This window comes from Rhinoraja longicauda, chromosome 7 (assembly GCF_053455715.1).
Source record: "Rhinoraja longicauda isolate Sanriku21f chromosome 7, sRhiLon1.1, whole genome shotgun sequence".
NCBI classification, from domain to species: domain Eukaryota; kingdom Metazoa; phylum Chordata; class Chondrichthyes; order Rajiformes; family Arhynchobatidae; genus Rhinoraja; species Rhinoraja longicauda.
The window spans coordinates 72,492,764-72,513,285 of record NC_135959.1 but is presented as its reverse complement, the minus strand read 5'-3'; the positions used below and the strand labels follow the sequence as shown (position 1 = coordinate 72,513,285).

Here is a 20,522-nt window from a genome sequence, read left to right as displayed (position 1 = left end):
GTCAGAGGGTGGTGAATCTGTGGAATGTATTGCCAGAGATGGTTGTGGAGGCCAAGTCATTGGGTATTTTTAAAGCGGAGATAGATAAATTCTTGATTAGTACGGGTGTCGGGGGTTATGGAGAGAATAGACAATAGACAATAGGTGCAGGAGGAGGCCATTCGGCCCTTCGAGCCAGCACCACCATTCAATGTGATCATGGCTGATCATTCTCAATCAGCACCCCGTTCCTGCCTTCTCCCCATACCCCCTGACTCCGCTATCCTTAAGAGCTCTATGCAGCTCTCTCTTGAATGCATTTGAGAGAATTGGCCTCCACTGCCTTCTAAGGCAGAGAATTCCACAGATTCACAGAAAAGGTTTTCCTCATCACAGTTCTAAATGGCCTACCCCTTATTCTTAAACTGTGGCCCCCTGTTCTGGACTCCCCCAACATTGGGAACATGTTTCCTGCCTCTAATGTGTCCAACCCCTTAATAATCTTATACGTTTCGATAAGATCCCCTCTCATCCTTCTAAATTCCAGTGTATACAAGCCTAATCGCTCCAGTCTTTCAACATATGACAGTCCCGCCATTCCGGGAATTAACCTAATAAACCTACGCTGCACGCCCTCAATAGCAAGAATATCCTTCCTCAAATTTGGAGACCAAAACTGCACACAGTACTCCAGGTGCGGTCTCACTAGGGCCCTGTACAACGGCAGAAGGACCTCTTTGCTCCTATACTCAACTCCTCTTGTTATGAAGGCCAACATTCCATTGGCTTTCTTCACTGCCTGCTGTACCTGCATGCGAATAGGGTGGAGAGGGAGAGATAGACCAGCCATGATTGAATTATGGAGTGGACGATAGGCCAAATGGCCAAATTCTGTCGCTGTGAGTTGTGAGCTTGTGAACGTCCACATGCCAGATACTTACGGTCAGAGACAGAGTCGTTGATGAGCACGGTGACCTTGCTGGGCTCTCCCAGGGCTCCGTTCATGGGCATCCTCAGCACCAGCTCAAACCTCTCCGTGCCCTCCAGCACCGGCCGCCCCAGGTCGTCGAGGATGGTCACCCGCAGAGCCTGCACACTCACACCCGGGGCAAAGTCCAGGTTGCTGCTGATTCCCACGTAATCCACACCAGCTAGCCCAGCGGCCCACGTTTGGAAAGACACAAAATTCATACGTCAGTATTCATGAGCATAGAACAGAACAGTAGAGTTGCTGCCTTACAGCACTTACAGCGCCAGAGACCCGGGTTCGATCCCGACTACGGGCGCTGTCTGTACGGAGTTTACACGTTCTCCCCGTGACCGCGTGGGTTTTCCCCGAGAACTTCGGTTTCTTCCCACACTCCGAAGATGTACAGGTTTGTAGGTTAATTGGCTTGGTATAAGTGTAAATTGTCCCCAGAAGTGTGTAGGGTAGTATTAAGGCTAGATGAAGGAAAAATGTTACCCATGTTGGGGGAGTCACAGTTTAAGAATAAAGGGTAGGCCATTTAGGACTGAGGTGAGGAAAAACCTTTTTTACCCAGAGAGTTGTGAATCTGTGGAATTCTCTGCCACAGAAGGCAGCAGAGGCCAATTTACTGGATGTTTTCAAGAGAGAGTTAGATTTAGCTCTTAGGGCTAACGGAATCAGGGGATATGGGGAGAGAGGAGGAATGGGGTACTGAGTTTGGATGATCAGCCGTGATCACATTGAATGGTGGTGCTGGATCGAAGGGCCGAATGGCCTACTCCTGCACCTATTTTCTATGTTTCCATCATTGATTGATCAATTAATTAGTTAATTTACCATCATAATCATCATAATCGTAATCATACTTTATTAGCCAAGTATGTTTTGCAACATACGAGGAATTTCCCGAGCAAGGCCGCCAGCTCCACGATGTTGGGCCGCAGAGCGACCGGAGATACGATCCGGAAAACAATCGCATCTCCGGCAAGGTTAGAGATTGAAAAAATGGTTTCCCCCAACCCCCCCCCCCCCACACATAAAACAAACGAGAGGACACTAACACAGACTTTCTAGACACGCCAAAAATAACAACAAGTAAAAGACAAAAAAGACAGATCGACTGTAGGTGAGGCAGCCATCGCGGCGCCACCCGGTGGATATAACTCATCCTCCAATTTGACGACATTGAAAAAATCATACACTGGGATCAGCCAATCATCCCTGTCCCGCCTGCAATTGGTCCAAAACGCCGCAGCGAGACTCCTGACGGGTACCCGTAAAAGGGACCACATCACCCCGATTCTGGCCTCTCTCCACTGGCTCCCAGTACGGTACAGAATCAACTTCAAGCTCCTCCTATTCACATACAAAGCCCTAAATGGGCTTGCCCCCCCCCCCCCCTATATCAAAAATCTTCTAACCCACCACTCTATCTCCAGGTCCCTCAGGTCGGCCGACTTGGGGCTACTGACTATCCCGCGGTCTAGGCTTAAGCTCAGGGGTGACCGCGCTTTTGCGGTTGCAGCTCCTAGACTGTGGAACAGCATCCCTCTCCCCATCAGAACTGCCCCCTCCATCGACTCCTTTAAGTCCAGGCTCAAAACCTATTTCTACTCCCTAGCCTTTGAGGCCCTCTGAGGGGGCGCTGTGAACTGTTTATGTATGTGCTGTTATGTTTGTGTGCCATTGTATGTTCGTTTCTTAGTACCTGAACTGATGTACAGCACTTTGGTCAACGTGGGTTGTTTTTAAATGTGCTATACAAATAAAATTGACTTGACTTGACTTGACATTCATTCATTCATTCATTTATCCATTCATTCATTCATTCATTCATTCATTCGTTCACCGAGGCGTGCTCACCTTCAGCAGAGGCTGGCTGTGTTTTGCGGGATCGGACAGTGACGGTCGCAGTCTTGGATAGGTCTGTCCCTGTTCTCCACACTTGGACCTCCACGTAGCCATCGCTCTCATCCACCCAATACTCCGTGTCGCCAAAGTAAAAGACTGGCTCTGGAACAGACATCGCATCAAGACCGTGAGCTACGTGTACACGAGCCAGCGTACGGATTTGATCAAAAATTACTGTGGCACGGTGGCGCGGCGGTAGAGTGGCTGCCTTACAGCGAATGCAGCGCCGGAGACTCCGGTTCGATCCTGACTACGGGCGCCGTCTGTACGGAGTTTGTACGTTCTCCCCGTGACCTGCGTGGGTTTTCTCCGAGATCTTTGGTTTCCTCCCACAGACGTGCAGGTTTGTAGGTTAATTGACTGGGTAAATGTAAAAACTGTCCCTAGTGTGTGAAGGATAGTGTTAGTGTGCGGGGATCGCTGGGCGGCGCGGACTCGGTGGGCCTGTTTCCGCGCTGTATCTCTAAATCTAAACCTAAATCTAAATCTACTCGGAAGCAGCTTCAACTGCGGACTTTTACGAGGATGTTGCCAGGACTAGAGGGTGTGAGCTAAAGGGAGAGGTTGACTAGGCTGGGTCTCTATTCCCCGGAGCGCAGGAGGATGAGGGGAGATCTTAGTGAGGTGTATAAAATCATGAGAGGAATAGATTGGGTAGACGCACAGAGTCTCTTGCCCAGAGTAGGGGAATCGAGGACCAGAGGACATAGGTTCAAGATGAAGGGGAAAAGATTTAATAGGAATCTAAGGGGTAACATTTTTACACAAAGGGTGGTGGATGTATGGAAGAAGCTGCCAGAGGAGTTTGTTGAGGCTGGGACTATCTCAACGTTTAAGAATCAGTTAGACAGGTACATGGATAGGACAGGTTTGGAGGGATATTTGTCTAAGCGCAGGCAGGTGGGGCTAGTGTAGCTGGGACATGTTGGCCGGTGTGGGCAAGTTGGGCCGAAGGGCCTGTTTCCACACTGTATCACTCTATGACTCTATGACTCCATGCTGGTTTACACCAAAGATAGACACAGAATGCTGGAGTAACTCAGCAAGTCAGTCAGCATCTCTGGAGAACATGGATAGGCGACGTTTCCCAGTCTGAGGAAGAGTTTTGACTCGAAATGTCACATGTTCCTATTCTCCAGAGATGCTGGCTGCCCAGCTGAGTTTAGTTTAGTTTAGAGATATAGTGCAGAAAGAGGCTGGGCAGGATAGGTCTTTCTTTGGAGCGCAGTAGGATGAGGGGTGATCTTATAGAGGTGTATAAAATCATGAGGAGAATAGATAGGGGGAATGCAGAGTAGGGGAATCAAGAACCAGAGGACATAGGTTTAAGGCGAGAGGGGAAAGATTTAATAGGAACCCGAGGAGCAACTTTTTCACTCAGAAGGTGGTGGGTACATGGAACGAGCTCCCAGAGGAGGTAGTTGAGGCAGGTACAATAATAACATTCAAAAGACATTTGGACAGGTACATCAATAGGAAAGGTTTAGATGGATATGGGCCAAATGTGGCCAGCATAGATGAGGCACCTTGATTGTTAGCGGGGCAGGTTGGGCCAAAGGGCTGTACTTCGTTAGTCAACGATTACTTGGAGAAGGCAGGAGAATGGGGTTGAGAGGCAAGAAAAGATCAGCCATGAATGAATGGCGGAGCAGGCTGAATGGCCTAATTCTGCTCCCCTGTCTTCTGGTCTTATGGAATCTGAGGTCAATTGATGAACATCTCAAGAAAACATTTCTTAAAATAAGTTTCCATGCCAAACTTTCAATAGTGTTAGACATGTCAGAGACTTGTAAAAAGCCGATTGAAAGCTATGAGGGTGCTGTATTGATTGATCAGTGATGCAAGTATATGGGATTGTCCACAGTCTAGTTTACACAGAGCAACATTTCCTACTTACGGGGCAAACAAGAGAGGGTGCTATTTAGACACAAGGAACTGCAGAGGCTGGCATACAAAATAAGACACAAACTGCTGGAGTAACTCAGCGGGTCAGGCAGCATCTCTGGAGAACATGGATAGGTGACGTTTCACAGAGTGCCGGAGTAACTCAGCGGGTCAGGCAGCATCTCTGGAGAACATGGATAGGTGACGTTTCACAGAGTGCCGGAGTAACTCAGCGGGTCAGGCAGCATCTCTGGAGAACATGGATAGGTGACGTTTCAGATTGGGGCCAGTCTTTAGGCTGATTGTAGATGGGGGAGAAAGCTGGGAGAGCGATCAAAGGTGGGCGAGTGATGGGTGGATATGTGAGAGGGGGATGATAGGCAGATGGTTGGACAAAGGCCAGAGCTGAAAACACAAAAGGCTGTGAGATGTGAAGGAGGGAAGAGGCAAGGTGTAACCTAGGAACAAGGGTCCCGACCCAAAACCTGGCCCTCTGCTCCAGAGATGCTGCCTGACCCGCTGAGTTACTCCAGCAGAGTTATTTAATGCTGATTAAAACTATGAAATGATTTCTGTGCTGATGGAGCTTTCTTTCCGTGATGGCGCATGCCATCGTTGTGTAGTAGCGCCTCTACAAAGTTTAAAAACTTGATATTCACATTTTTAATGTTCAAAAAATTACTAAAGTTTAACAATTAAAATGTATTAATAAAATTAAGCAGTCGGGGCCCGTAAACGGAGTAATGCAAAATGCTGGGGGAACTCAACTGGTCAGGCAGCAGCTGTGGAGAGAGTGGGCAGACCACATTTCACGTTGGGACCCCTTTTCAGACTGAATCAGTTTAAAGAAGGGTCCCGACCTGAAACATCATCTGCCCATTCCCTCCAGCAGATGCTGCCTGACCTGCTGAGTGCCTCCAGCACTTTGGGTTTTGCTCAAGATTCCAGCACCTGCAGTTCCTTGAGCATCCTTAAACAGCTGAAGCATCAGAGTCACACAGCACTGAAGCAGGCCCTTCGGCCCAACTTGCCCATGCTGATCTTATAGGAGGATGCTCCTGGTTAGACGCCAGCAGCAAGGATCACTAGGACTTCCGGCACCATTTTGTCTCCAAACAAACCCCTGGTAATAATTAACCGCTTACCTCTTTGAAAAAAAGACACAAAGTGCTGGAGCAACTCAGCGGGTCAGGCACCTTGTGTCCTTTTTTTGCAAAGCGGCATCTCTAGTTCCTTGTCCCTACATTTATTTATTTTACAAAGTGCATTGGAATAAAGTGAGGCTTATGTCAGGCTGGGCTCTAATGCAGAGAGCCTGTTGAAACTCACTATTTAAAGTCGGCCCTAGTAGAAAGCGAGAGACAGCACCGATGGAAACATTCCTCAGATACCAGAAACAGGGAGCGACACAATGCACCAATAAGTCACTGATAAACACAATACACAGTTAACAGGATTTATTCTGTTGAAAAACCACTCGGGCATAAAAGTAAAATACAAACAACTAAGCAGTTTGAATTAAAGGCAGGCTGTCAAATATAATATCCATTTTACAGTAGCACAGCAGTAAATAGGTGGCACAGTGTCACAACAGTAGAGTTGCTGCCTTACAGCGCCAGAGACCCGGGTTCGTTTCTGACTACGGATACTGTACGGATTTAGAAGGATGAGAGGAGATCTTATCGAAACGTATAAGATTATTAAGGGGTTAGACACGTTAGAGGCAGAAAACATGTTCCCAATGTTGGGGGAGTCCAGAACAAGGGGCCACAGTTTAAGAATAAGGGGTAGGCCATTTAGAACTGAGATGAGGTAAAGCTTTTTCGGTCAGAGAGTTGCGAATCTGTGGAATTCTCTGCCTCAGAAGGCAGTGGAGGCCAATTCTCTGAATGCATTCAAGAGAGAGCTAGATAGAGCTCTTAAGGATAGCGGAGCCAGGGGGTATGGGGAGAAGGCAGGAACGGGGTACTGATTGAGAATGATCAGCCATGATCACATTGAATGGCGGTGCTGGCTCGAAGGGCCGAATGGCCTCCTCCTGCACCTATTGTCTATTAGACAATAGACAATAGACAATAGGTGCAGGAGTAGGCCATTCAGCCCTTCGAGCCAGCACCGCCATTCAATGCGATCATGGCTGATCACTCTCAATCAGTACCGCGTTCCTGCCTTCTCCCCATACCCCCTCACTCCGCTATCCTTAAGAGCTCTATCCAGCTCTCTCTTGAAAGCATCCAACGAACTGGCCTCCACTGCCTTCTGAGGCAGAGAATTCCACACCTTCACCACTCTCTGACTGAAAAAGTTCTTCCTCATCTCCGTTCTAAATGGCCTACCCCTTATTCTTAATCTGTGGCCCCTTGTTCTGGACTCCCCCAACATTGGGAACATGTTTCCTGCCTCTAATGTGTCCAATCCCCTAATTATCTTATATGTTTCAATAAGATCCCCTCTCATCCTTCTAAATTCCAGTGTATACAAGCCCAATCGCTCCAGCCTTTCAACATACGACAGTCCCGCCATTCCGGGAATTAACCTAGTGTCTATAGTTGTCTATTGTCTATTGAGAGTTTGTACGCTTTGTGCCCGTGACCACGTGGGCTTTCTCCGGGTGCTCCAGTTTGCTCCCACACTCCAAAGACGTGCAGGTTTGTAGGTTAATTGGCTTCTGTAAAGTTGTAAATTGTCCCTATTGTGTAGGGCAGTGGTAATGTACAGGGGAATCACTGGATGGCGCCATCTCAGTGGGACGAAGGGCCTATTTCCACGCTGTATCTCTAAAATAAAACTAAACTAAAACAATGAAGGCATGCATAACGTACGCCTTCTTAACTCAGAATAAATCTTTTCAATTTTATATTTTACGGTAATGTTCTAATAAATTTTTCAACCGATTGTTTAACCTTGAAAAACAGCAGTTCAATCATTTGCCAAGGAATTTCAAATATTTTCTCCCTTTCCAACAAATTCGTCGATTAAGGCTGGTTACTCTGAGAATCTATAATGATTTTCCCAATACTGATTCACATCAAACCCTCAAATGAATGTGTAGGAAGGAACTGCAGATGCTGGTTCACACCAAAGACTGCTCCTGTCCCACTGAATCCATTTCCATGTACCCCGACTCCAGTCTATCTCCCCCGGTCCAATCCCTCCCGACCTGTCCAAGGCATCTTACACACTCTTCGTCTCTTTCATGGCTTCTGTTTTCCATGCCTCCACTCCCTCATCTTTACTACGGTCACTCTACACCTCCACCCCCCACCTGGAAGGTCTTAAAGCCATCTGTTTCTTCCTCGGCCGCAGAACCAGCCAATTGCCCTCTACCAACACTCTCCTCCGCCTAGTCGTCACTCTCAACAACTTCTCCTCCAACTCCTCCCACCTCCTCCAAGTGTAAGGCGTAGCTATGGGCACCCGCATGGGCCCCAGCCATGCCTGCCTCTTTGTAGGGTACGTTGAACAATCCCTGTTCCAGGCGTACACTGGCCCTATCCCCGAACTCTACCTCCGCTACATTGATGACTGCATCGGTGCTACCTCCTGCCCCCATGCAGAACTCATGGACTTGCTATTGAGGGCGTGCAGCGTAGGTTTACTAGGTTAATTCCCGGAATGGCGGGACTGTCATATGATGAAAGACTGGAGCAACTAGGCTTGTATACACTGGAATTTAGAAGGATGAGAGGGGATCTTATCAAAACATATAACATTATTAAGGGGTTGGACACGTTAGAGGCAGAAAACATGTTCCCAATGTTGGGGGAGTCCAGAACAAGGGGCCACAGTTTAAGAATAAGGGGTAGGCCATTTAGAACTGAGATGAGGAAAACCTTTTCTGTGAATCTGTGGAATTCTCTGCCTTAGAAGGCAGTGGAGGCCAATTCTCTCAAATGCATTCAAGAGAGAGCTGCATAGAGCTCTTAAGGATAGCGGAGTCAGGGGGTATGGGGAGAAGGCAGGAACGAGGTACTGATTGAGAATGATCAGCCAAGATCACATTGAATGGCGGTGCTGGCTCGAAGGGCCGAATGGCCTCCTCCTGCACCTATTGTCTATTGTCCATTGACTTCATCAACTTCACCATCAATTTTCATTCTGCACTCAAATTCACTGGGACCATCTCCGACACCTCCCTCCCCTTTCTTGATCTCACAGTCTCCATCACAGGAGATAGAATATCGACTGGTGTCTATTATGGACCTACTGACTCCCACAACTATCTAGACTACACTTCTTCCCACCCTGCTTCCTGTAAAGCCTCTATCCCCTACTCCTAATTCTTCCGTCTACGCTGCATCTGAGCCCAAGATGTTGTGTTCCATACCAGGACATCTGAGATGTCCACGTTCTTTAGGGGATGGGGGTTCCCCTCTCCCATCACAGATGAGGCTCTCACTAGGGTCTCCTCGGTACCCTGCAGCTCCGCTCTTGTTCTCCCTCCCCCCAGTCACAACAGAGACAGAACCCCCCAAGTTCTCACTTTCCACTCTATTAGCCATCGCATGCAACACGTAATCTTCCGACATTTCCACCACCTCCAATGGGATCCCATCACGAGTCACATCTTCTCATCTCCACCCCTTTCCTCTTTCTGCAGAGACCGTTCCCACCGCAGCACCCCGGTTAACTCATCACTTCCCACCCAGTAACTGGATCGTTCCGAGTCAGCATGGATTTACGAAGGGGAAATCATGCTTGACTAATCTTCTGGAATTGAGGACGTAACTAGGAAAATTGACGGGAGAGCCGGTGGATGTGGTGTACCTCGACTATCAGAAAGCCTTCGACACGGTCCCACATAGGAGATTGGTGGGCAAAATTAGAGCACATGGTATTGGGGGTAAGGTACTGACATGGATAGAAAATTGGTTGACAGACAGAAAGCAAAGAGTGGGGATAAATGGGTCCCTTTCAGAATAGCAGGCAGTGACTAGTGGGGTACCGCAAGGCTTGGTGCTGGGACCGCAGCTATTTACAATATACATCAATGACTTGGATGAAGGGATTAAAAGTACCAATAGCAAATTTGCAGATGATACAAAGCTGGGTGGCAGTGTGAACTGTGAGGAAGATGCTATGAGGTTGCAGGATGACTTGGACAGGTTGTGTGAGTGGGCGGATACATGGCAGATGCAGTTTAATGTGGATAAGTGTGAGGTTATCTACTTTGGTGGTAAGAATAGGAAGGTAGATTATTATCTGAATGGTGTCAAGTTAGGAAAAGGGGACGTACAACGAGATCTGGGTGTCCTAGTGCATCAGTCACTGAAAGGAAGCATGCAGGTACAGCAGGCAGTGAAGAAAGCCAATGGAATGTTGGCCTTCATAACAAGAGGAGTTGAGTATAGGAGCAAAGAGGTCCTTCTGCAGTTGTACAGGGCCCTAGTGAGACCGCACCTGGAGTACTGTGAGCATGTTTTAGTCCCCAGGTGCTTTCCCCTACAACCGCTGGTGATGCAACACCTGTCCCTATACCTCCTCACTCGACTCCGTCCAAGGACCCCAACAGTCCTTTCAGGTGAGGCAGAGGCTCACTTGCACCTCCTCCAACCTCATCTATCTGCTCTTCCAGGTGCAGACTCCTATATATCGGTGAGACCAAGCGCAGACTCGGCGATCGTTTCGCTGAACAGTTCTGCTTAGTCCGCCTAGGCCTCCGCGTGCTCCCGGTTGCTAAACTCCTCTCCCATTCCCACACTGACCTTTCTGTCCTGGGCCTCCTCCACTGTCAGGGTGAGGCCAAATGCAAATTGGAGGAACAGCACCTCATATTTTGCTTGGGCAGCTTACAATCCAGTGGTATGAATATTGATTTATCTTACTTCAAGTAACCCTTGCTTTCCCTCTCTCTCTCCGTCCCTCCCCCACCCTAGTTCTTCGACTAGTTTCACTGTCCTCCTGTTTAATGTTACTGTTTGTTTGCGTCGTTCTCACCTTCCCCCAGCCAGCAGTGAACCATTCTACATTTCCTTGAGGATTGTCTGCTTTGATCTGTCATGTTCACACTTTACCTTTCCATATCTCTCCCTCTCCTCTGACTCTCAGTCTGAAGAAGGATCTCGACCTGCAACGTCACCCATTCCTTCTCTCCCAGAGATGCTGCCTGTCCCGCTGAATTACTCCAGCGTTTTGTGTCTGTCCTCAAATTCTATTCTTTAATTTCATTTAACGCACTTCAGAAATTGCGCAATTTGTGGTAAACGACATCTCTCCATTCCCTCCACAGATACTGTCTGAACCGCTGAGTTCCTCCGGCACTTTGTGCTTTGCTCAAGATTCCGGCATCTGCAGTTCCTTGTGCCTCTGTGTTTGCTATTAATTAAATCATATTTAAATGGCACACGCTGCCAATGTGGATTTATCTCCCTCATTAAACTTTGGAGTGAGACTGATCTCAGTCGTTTCTATAAACTCTTTACTCTTTTCTTGAAATCACCTGCCGTACACCATAAAATGTATAACTTTAACATTGTTTTATTGTTCTGTGATTTAGAACTTGTGAATCTGTCCCATACACAAAGATATAACAGCTGGTGAGATGGGCAAAGTTTCGAGGAGATTTGCGGGCCACGTTCTCCCACTTTATTCTAGATTCCAACAACCGAGACAAACGGTGGCGCGGCGGTAGAGGTGCTGCTTTACAGCGAATGCAGCGCCGGAGACCCGGGTTCAATCCCGACTATGGGCGCCGTCTGTACGGAGTTTGTACGTTCTCCCCGTGACCTGCGTGGGTTCTCTCCGAGATCTTCCGTTTCCTCCCACACTCCAAAGACGTACAGGTTTGTAGGTTAATTGGCTCGGTAAATGTAAAAATTGTCCCTAGTGGGTGTAGGATAGTGTTAGTGTGCGGGGATCGCTGGTCGGCGCGGACCCGGTGGGCCGAAGGGCCTGTTTCCGTGCTGTATCTCTAAACTAAACTCAACTAAATCTGCAATTCCTTGAGTCTGCACAGCGGTAAACATTCTCCAGTTGCAGCAGCTTTGTATCTGCCGGCAGTCACCATCAACCTTTCCTTCCTAAACTCCCCCATTCACAATTATTGTGCAGCTAATGTCAGACCTGTCAGACGATAATTACAGCCTGCCCCCAGCACCAAGACTGCAGGGTGCCACGAACATGCTGGGTAATTACAGCGTGAGAGGGCTTGACAGCCAGCTTCCTTTATCAATGTGGACACAGGAATGTGTGGTGGAAAAATGAGAAGCAAGCCAGCGTGGTCCTGCTCTCTCCCTCTGCCTCCAGATCCAACTATCTCCTGATCATTAACCCCTCTTTGCCAGAGGATTACATTAGGACATCGCTCACCAAACACAACAGCTAAACTACTGGAGTCGCTGGATATTTTACATTTAAAATGACAATAGACAATAAACAATAAGTGCAGGAGGAGGCCATTCGGCCCTTTGAGCCAGCACCGCCATTTAATGTGATCATGGCTGATCATTCTCAATCAGAACCCCGTTCCTGCCTTCTCCCCATACCCCCTGACTCCGCTATCCTTAAGAGCTCTATCTAGCACTCTCTTGATTGCATTGAGAGAATTGGCCTCCACTGCCTTCTGAGGCAGAGAATTCCACAGATTCACAACTCTCTGACTGAAATTGTTTTTCCTCATCTCCGTTCTAAGTGGCCTACCCCTTATTCTTAAACTGTGGCCCCTGGTTCTGGACTCCCCCAACATTGGGAACATGTTTCCTGCCTCTAACGTGTCCAACCCCTTAATAATCTTATACGTTTCGATAAGATCCCCTCTCATCCTTCTAAAGCATTTTTACTTCTAAAGTAAAAATGCATTTACTTTAGACTGCAGCGTGTTAACCTGGTCCACCAAACCCGCGTCAATCTGCGATCACACCAACACTAGCAGTGCCCTACACACCAACGACAATTTATAATTTCTAGTAGCCAGTTAACCTACAAACCTGCGCGTCTTTGGAGTGTGGGAGGAAACCGGATCACCGGGAGAAAACCCACGCAGGTCACGGGGAGAAGGTACAAACTTCATACAGACAGCGCCCGTAGTCAGGATAGAACCGGGATCTCTGGCGCTGTGAGGCAGCAACTCTACCGCTGCGCCACCGTGCCGCACTACAATAGTTAATCATTCTCAACAGGTCAGGCAACCTTTACGGGCAGAATGAACCAAAATTAACATTTCTCATTAATGCCAAGAAAAACCACCATTTTGAATTGTTATTCCTCATGCAGAACGACGAGTAAAATTAACCACCAATTTCTTTTTTAATCTTTCACATAACCCGTGCCAAGTTGAGTTTATTGTCATCCGTGCGGTGAGGTACAGGTTTCAACGACAATTTTGCTTGTGGTAGCATCGTAGGGCGGCACGGTGGCGCAGCGGTAGAGTTGCTGCTTTACAGCGAATGCAGCGCCGGAGACTCAGGTTCGATCCTGACTACGGGTGCTGCACTGTAAGGAGTTTGTACGTTCTCCCCGTGACCTGCGTGGGTTTACTCCGAGATCTTCGGTTTCCTCCCACTCTCCGAAGACGTACAGGTATGTAGGTTAATTGGCTGGGTAAATGTAAAAATTGTCCCTAGTGGGTGTAGGATAGTGTTAATGTACGGGGATTACTGGGCGGCACGGACTTGGAGGGCCGAAAAGGCCTGTTTCCGGCTGTAGATATATGATATGATGATATGATCACAGGCATATAGACTCAGACAACACACACCCCAAACATGAATTATACATAAGCCCACAATGGACCATTGTGGGCTCCTTGGCCATCGGTGCCAGCTCTGATTTGTTCTGTCCCTTTTCATACCTCCAGCTTCCCTCTCTCCCGACCCTCAGTCTGAAGAAGGGTCTCAACCCAAAAAGCCATCATTTCCTTTTCTCCAGAAATGTTGCCTGTCCCGCTGAGTTACTCCAGCATTTGGTGTCTATCTTCGGTGTAAACCGACACCTGCAGTTCCTTCCTGCACATTAATTATATGTACAATTCTGCTGCACAGTAACATGAACATAGAACAGTGCAATGTGTAGAAAGGAACTGCAGATGCTGGCTTACACTGAAGATAAGACACAAAATGCTGGAGTAACTCAGCGGGTCAGGCAGCATCTCTGGAGAAAAGGAACAGGTGGCGTTTCGGGTCGGGACCCTTCTTGAGACATCAAGCAGTCTGAAGAAGAGTCTCGACCCAAAACGTCAACTGTTCCTCTTCTCCAGAGATGCTGCCTGACCCGCTGAGTTACTCCAGCTCTTTGTGTCTATGGAAGGGTACAGCACAGGAACAGGCCCTTCGGCCCACAATGACCGTGCCGACCATAATGCCAAGTTGCACTAATCTCCTCTGTCTGCATGTGATCCCTATTCCTCCATTCCCTGCATATCCATGTGCCTACCCAAAAGCCTCTTAAACACCACTATATCCACTACCACCCCTGGCTTTGTGTTCCAGGCACCCACCACCCTCTGTGTAAAAAACCTGCCACGCACATCTCCTTTAAACTTGCCCCTCTCACCTGAGAGCCATGCCCTCTAGACTTTGACAATTCCGCCCTGGGTAAAATGTTCCGACTGTCTACCCTATCTATGCCTCACAACATTTTACAAGACTGTGTAAGCAAAAAGAACAAGGCAATTAGAAGAAAAACTTGGTGATGGAGGCATCCATGTGCTGATATTAAAATTTAACAACACATCATTTCTAGAGCGGACAGTGATTCTGTTTTAGACATAGGACTGCATAAACAGCCCAGGATTATTAATCCTACGATATTCTCTGCAAACATTGACTTCTAAACAAAGCCTACATTTCAATGGGACTCGAGGTTTCTCAGTGTGTCCTTTTATTATTTTGAAGTCATATAAATGACAACAAATTAGTGACTCCAAATTTTTAGTGCACTTTTACAGAGAAATAAATGGTAATTAATGAACGACCAGTTAGTTTGCACAGTAAGATGGTTGATTGATCTGGAAACATTTAGACAGGTAGGTTAGGTTTGGAGGGATATGAGCCAAACACAGGCATTTCCTTCCTGGGAGAAATATTCTGACTGTCTACCCTATCTATGCTTCACATATTGTTATATAATAGTGAAAGCAAAAAAAACAAGACAACTAGAAGAATTGGGACTAATGTAGATGGGACATATTGATCGGCATGGGCAATTTTGGGCCAATGCTGTATGACTATGATTGATTGATCGAAGGTATCACAAAATGCTGGAGTAACTCAGCGGGACAGGCAGCATCTCTGGAGAGAAGGAATGGGTGATGTTTCGGGTCGAGACCCTTCTTTAGACTGATGGAAGGGTCCCAAAACGTCACCCATTCCGTCTCTCCAGGGATGCTGCCTGACCCGCTGAGTTACTCCAGCATTTTGTGATACCTTCGATTTGTACCAGCATCTGCAGTTATTTTCCTACACATGATTGATTGATCGATCAATCGATTGATACAGCAAGGAAACAGGCCCTTCAGCCCACCAAGCCCAGGCCGACCATCGATCACCCGTTCACACTAGTCCTATGTTATCCCACGTTGTCATCCACTCCCTGCGCACGAGGGGCAACTTACAGAGGGCCAATTAAACTGCAAACCCGCACGTCTTTGGGACGTGGGAGGAAACTGGAGCACCCGGAGGAAACCCACACGGTCACAGGGAGAATTCCATGTTCATACCGTTGGGTTGTAAGCTAGCCAAGCGGAATATGAGGGGCTGTGGCTCCAGCTTGTGTGTGGGCTCACGCTAGCACAGTCTGTGCAGGGACCCTGCAATAGGTCAGCCTGGCAATACATCTGCTGGACAGACGGCACACGCCTTTAAGTCGAGTGACGAGGGAAGCTTAAAAAAAACGTGCAAAACTGATTAAAGTTTCAAAGTGGTTACAAGGCACAGACTTGCGCAGATCGTGGTCTCCTGGAGAATGGTCTTAAATCATCACCGGCTTTCTGCAAACCCCCGATTTATTTCCCTGCCCAAAAATGGTGGGAATTCTGCAGAGGACGTCCAATTTCATCTCAGTAAATCTCCATCTCAACAGCACAGAGCAACCCGGATGTCAAGACTGAGGGGTTAGTTAACTTTGAAAGTGTCCCTGAGCCCACTATTAGCTTCACACAGCCTGGCAGCAGGCCCTACAGCCCATCTTGCCCATGACGGTCAACATGCCCCATCCACACTAGTCCCACCTACCCACCCATATCTACCCTTTAACCCTTTCCTGTCCATTCACCTGTCACTTCATCAGCCATAATTGGATAATCAGGCAGGAACAGACGGAGTGAATGCACAGTCTTTGGTCCAGGGTAGGAGAATCAAGAACCAGAGGGTGTAGGCTTAAGGTGAGAGAGGAAAGATTTAATAGTAATCTGAGGGCCAACATGTTCATACAGCTGGTTGGTGGGTGTATGGAACGAGCTGCCAGAGGAGGTAGATGAGGCAGGTACTATCACAGCATTTATAAGACACTAGACCAAGTGGACCTGTTGGGCCCAAACCTCTCCTGCATTGGTGCAGCACCCTCTCCTCTCCCCCTCTCCTCTCCCCCTCTCCTCTCCTCTCCCCCTCTCCTCTCCCCCTCTCCTCTCCCCCTCTCCTCTCCTCCTCTCCTCTCCCCCTCTCCTCTCCCCCTCTCCTCTCCCCCTCTCCTCTCCCCCTCTCCCCCTCTCCTCTCCCCCTCTCCTCTCCCCCTCTCCTCTCCCCCTCTCCTCTCCCCCTCTCCTCTCCCCCTCTCCTCTCCCCCTCCCCCTCTCCTCCCCTCCCCCCTCCCCTTCCTCTTCCCCCCTTCCCCTCAACCCCCCTTATCCTCTCTCCACCCACTCCCTCCCTCCCCCTTCCCTAGGAGATAGATTTAAACTTTTTAAATGTGAATAAATTAAAAAATATAACACCGATTTCAATGAAACCTCTTCGATTAGCACCCATTAGCACTCAATGGCGGTGAGTAAGGTGGGCCTAAAATTGTTGCGCTATCGTGTACCGTTTTGGCTGTAGTTCAGGAACAAACAAACAAACAACAGAGAGTTTTAGTGTATAGATTTGGACAGGTTCAAGGAACAGTGGGATATGGATCACGTGCAAGTAGAGGAGGTGAGTTTAACGTGGCATCATGTTCAGCACTGACATTGTGGGCCGAAGGGCCTGTCCCTGTGCTGTTCTTTGTTTTACATGCTGTTCCATATTCTACGTTTCATGTTCTGTGTAGGAGCCTGTGTCTGTGGGAGGGATTAAACCTGTGGATTCTAGCTGAACAGCTTTTCAATTCTGAGTTATTCATTGGACTGTAATCTTGTGAGGGTGAATGACACAATCCATGGTTAGAAAACACACTCAAATGTGGAGGAAAGAGGCCAGGTAATAAACGTCAATGACTAATCCTATCCCTGCATTAAGACGGCAATGGATAATTTTGGCAGACTTCATGGTGGGAAGGAGAGGGCTTGAACTAAAACATCTCGCCCTCAAACTGGGCCCTAAAAAGTATGAAAACGCACAACTCCAGGGACAGTTTTTCTCCCCAGCTGTTATCAGGTAACTGAACCATCCTCTCACCAACTAAAGAGTGGTCCTGACCTCCCATCGACCTTGTTGGAGACCGTCGGACTGTCTTTAATCAGACCTTACTGGACTTTAACTTGCACTAAAGGTTATTCCCTTGTCATGTATCTGCACACTGTGGACGGCTCGATCGTAATCATGTATCGCCTTTCCGCAGAATGGTTAGCACACAACAAAAGCCTTTCACAGTAGCTCGGTACACGGGAGTATAAACTAAACTAAAGTAGACAGACACAAAATGCTGAAGGAACTCAGCGGGACAGGCAGCATCTCTGGAGAGAAGGAATGGGTGACGTTTCAGTTCGAGACCCTTCTTCAGACCTTGTGGGATTTTAGTTTAGTTTAGAGATACAGCGCGGAAACAGGCCTGTTCAGCCCACCGAGTCCGTGCTGCCCAGCGATCCCCACACACTAACACTATCTTACACCCAATTGGGGCAATTTTTACATTTACCAAGCCAATTAACCTATAAACCAGTACGTCTTTGGAGTGTGGTAGGAAACCGAAGATCTCGGAGAAAACCCACACAGGTCAGGGGGAGAACGTACAAACTCCGTACAGACAGCGCCCGTAGTCAGGATCGAACCCGGGTCTCCGGCACTGCATTCGCTGTAAGGCAGCAACTCTACCGCTGCGCCACCGTGCTGCCTTTTGTGCTGTTCTACGAAAGAGATTGTTTGTAGGGGGGAGGATTCATCCTGTAGATTCTGGTTGAAGAACTATTTAATTGTGAGCTATTACTTGGACTAATTTGTAACACAATCCATCGTTACGAAACGGGCTCAAAGTGGAGAAAGGAGGCTGGGGAAAGATTGTTAATAAAAGTCAATGACTAATCCTATTCCTGCATTAAGACGGCAATGAATAATTTGGCAGACTTCATGGTGGGAATGAGAGGTCTTGAACTGAAACATCTGGCGCTTAAACTGGGACCGAAATACATCCCAGTCTTCTCCTCTGAAGTACAATATGATTCCGGATATTGTTATGAGTGTACATGTGGGAATGTCACAGGCCACACCACACCAATGCTTACTTCTGAGCCGAGATTGTACTGTGACACTCGTGAGAAGGTACTATCGTCTCAAATCTCTTATTTTATGGAGTCTTTAATTGGAAACATCTGCAGCGTTCAGACTGACGATGATCGCACTGCATCGCGGCAGCACAAACACAACGAAACGAAAGGCGGGACACAACTGCATCTACTGGAGACAATCTCAGCTCCCAAAAACCACTCGCTGCACGGTGGCGCAGCGGGTAGAACCGCTGCCTCACAGCGCCGGAGGCCCGGGTTCGATCCTGACCTCAGTTGCTGTCTGAGTGGAGTTTGAATTCTCTCGGTGACTGCATGGGTTTCCTCCATGTACTATGGTTTCCTCTCACATCCCAAAGGCGTGCGTGTTTGCAGCTCAATTGGCCCCCTGTAAATTGCTCCGAGTGTGTAGGGAGTGGAAGATAAAGTGGGATAACATAGAACTAGCGTGAGCGGGTGATCGATGGTCGACGTGGACTCGGTGGGCCGAAGGGCCTGTTTCCATGCTGTGTCTCTAAAATGTAAAGCAGTAACTCAGCGAGTTAAACTGGCGCTTAAACTGGGACCGAAATACATCCCAGGCTGCATCTCTGGAAAACATGGAGAAGAATATGTTCAAACTTTCTCCCATTGCTATTGAGAATGATCAGCCATGATCACATTGAATGGCGGTGCTGGCTCAAAGAGCCGAATGGCCTCCTCCTGCACCTATTGTCTATTGTCTATTGTCTCCCCATACCCCCTGACTCCGCTATCTAGCTCTCTCTTGAATGCATTCAGAGAATTGGCCTCCACTGCCTTCTGAGGCAGAGAATTCCACAGATTCACAACTCTCTGACTGAAAAGGTTTTTCCTCATACCTGTTCTAAATGGCCTACCCCTTATTCTTAAACTGTGGCCCCTGGTTCTGGACTCCCCCAACTTTGGGAACATGTTTCCTGCCTCTAACGTGTTCAACCCCTTAATAATCTTATATGTTTCGATAAGATCCCCTCTGATCCTTCTAAATTCCAGTGTATACAAGTGCTAGTCGCTCCACATATGACAGTCCCGCCATTCTTATATTTCCAAAAAGTAAGCTATTAATTTTAGCTGGTTTCTTCACCTTTATATCTCATAATCATAGAGTGGTACGGTGTGGAAACAGGCCCTTTGGCCCAACTTGCCCACACCGGCCAACATGTCCCAGCTACACTAGTCCCACCTGCCTGCGCTTGGTCCATATCCCTCCAAACCTGTCCTATCCATGTACCTGTCTAACTGTTTCTTAAACCTTGGGATAGTCCCAGCCTCAACTACCTCCTCTGGTAGCTTGTTCCATACACCCACCACACTTTGTGTGAAAAAGTTACTCCTATTAAATCTTTTCCCCTCCACCTTAAACCTATGTCCTCTGGTCCTCGATCTCTCAAAACAATTCTGCGACCAGGAATTCCATTTCAAATTGTTTTCTATTTCCTGGCAATTCATTTAACTGCCCCCCGGGAATAATATAAAAGTCCTACTTTAAATGGTACCTATTACATGCACAACAGGATATCTGGTTTTAAGTACAATGTCTTTTAATGCTGCAATCATGTTAGGTGCAGTAGTCAAGAAAATTAAGTAGTCAGGAAGAAAGGTCTCGACCCGAAACATCAGCCATTCCTTCCATCTAGAGATGCTGCCTGGCCCGCTGAGTTACTCCAGCATTTTATGTCTATCATAAGATCATAAGAGATAGGAGTAGAATTAGGCTATTCAGCCCATCAGGTCTACTCTGCCATTCAAACAAAGCCGATCTACCTCTCCCTCCCAACCCCATTCTCCTGCCTTCTTCCCATAACCTTCGACACCCGTACTAATCATCTATCTACCTCTGCTTTAAATATATCCACTGACTTTGCCTCCACAGCCTTCTGTGGCAAGGAATTCCACAGATTCATCACCCTGTGACGAAATAAATTCCTCCTCATCTCCTTCCTAAAAGAACGTCCTTTAATTCTGAGGCTATGACCTCTCGTCCTGGACTCCCACTAGTGGAAACATCCTCTCCACATCCACTCTATCTTCAGTATAAACCAGCATCTGCAGTTCCTTCCTACAAATTCATGGCAAGTTTTGAAGACACACTTCATAAACGAAGAGACCAAAACGGAGCTGGATAGCTGGTGCATTTTTACAGGTGGAAATCCATTCTCAATCTACGTGAAAGCATTTATTTACAAG

At 47.7% G+C, this 20,522-nt stretch overlaps 1 protein-coding gene across 1 annotated transcript in view; it reads right to left on the bottom strand.

The window, feature by feature from the left end:
• LOC144595647 (FRAS1-related extracellular matrix protein 2-like) overlaps positions 1 to 20,522 on the bottom strand; it is a 132,888-nt gene that overhangs the window by 46,282 nt on the left and 66,084 nt on the right. The window contains exons 7-8 of the mRNA XM_078403222.1: positions 2,813 to 2,962; positions 921 to 1,130 (exon numbers count right to left, since the gene is read on the bottom strand). Coding sequence (XP_078259348.1) covers positions 921 to 1,130; positions 2,813 to 2,962 — 360 coding nt within the window. The remainder of the gene's footprint in view (positions 1 to 920; positions 1,131 to 2,812; positions 2,963 to 20,522) is intronic.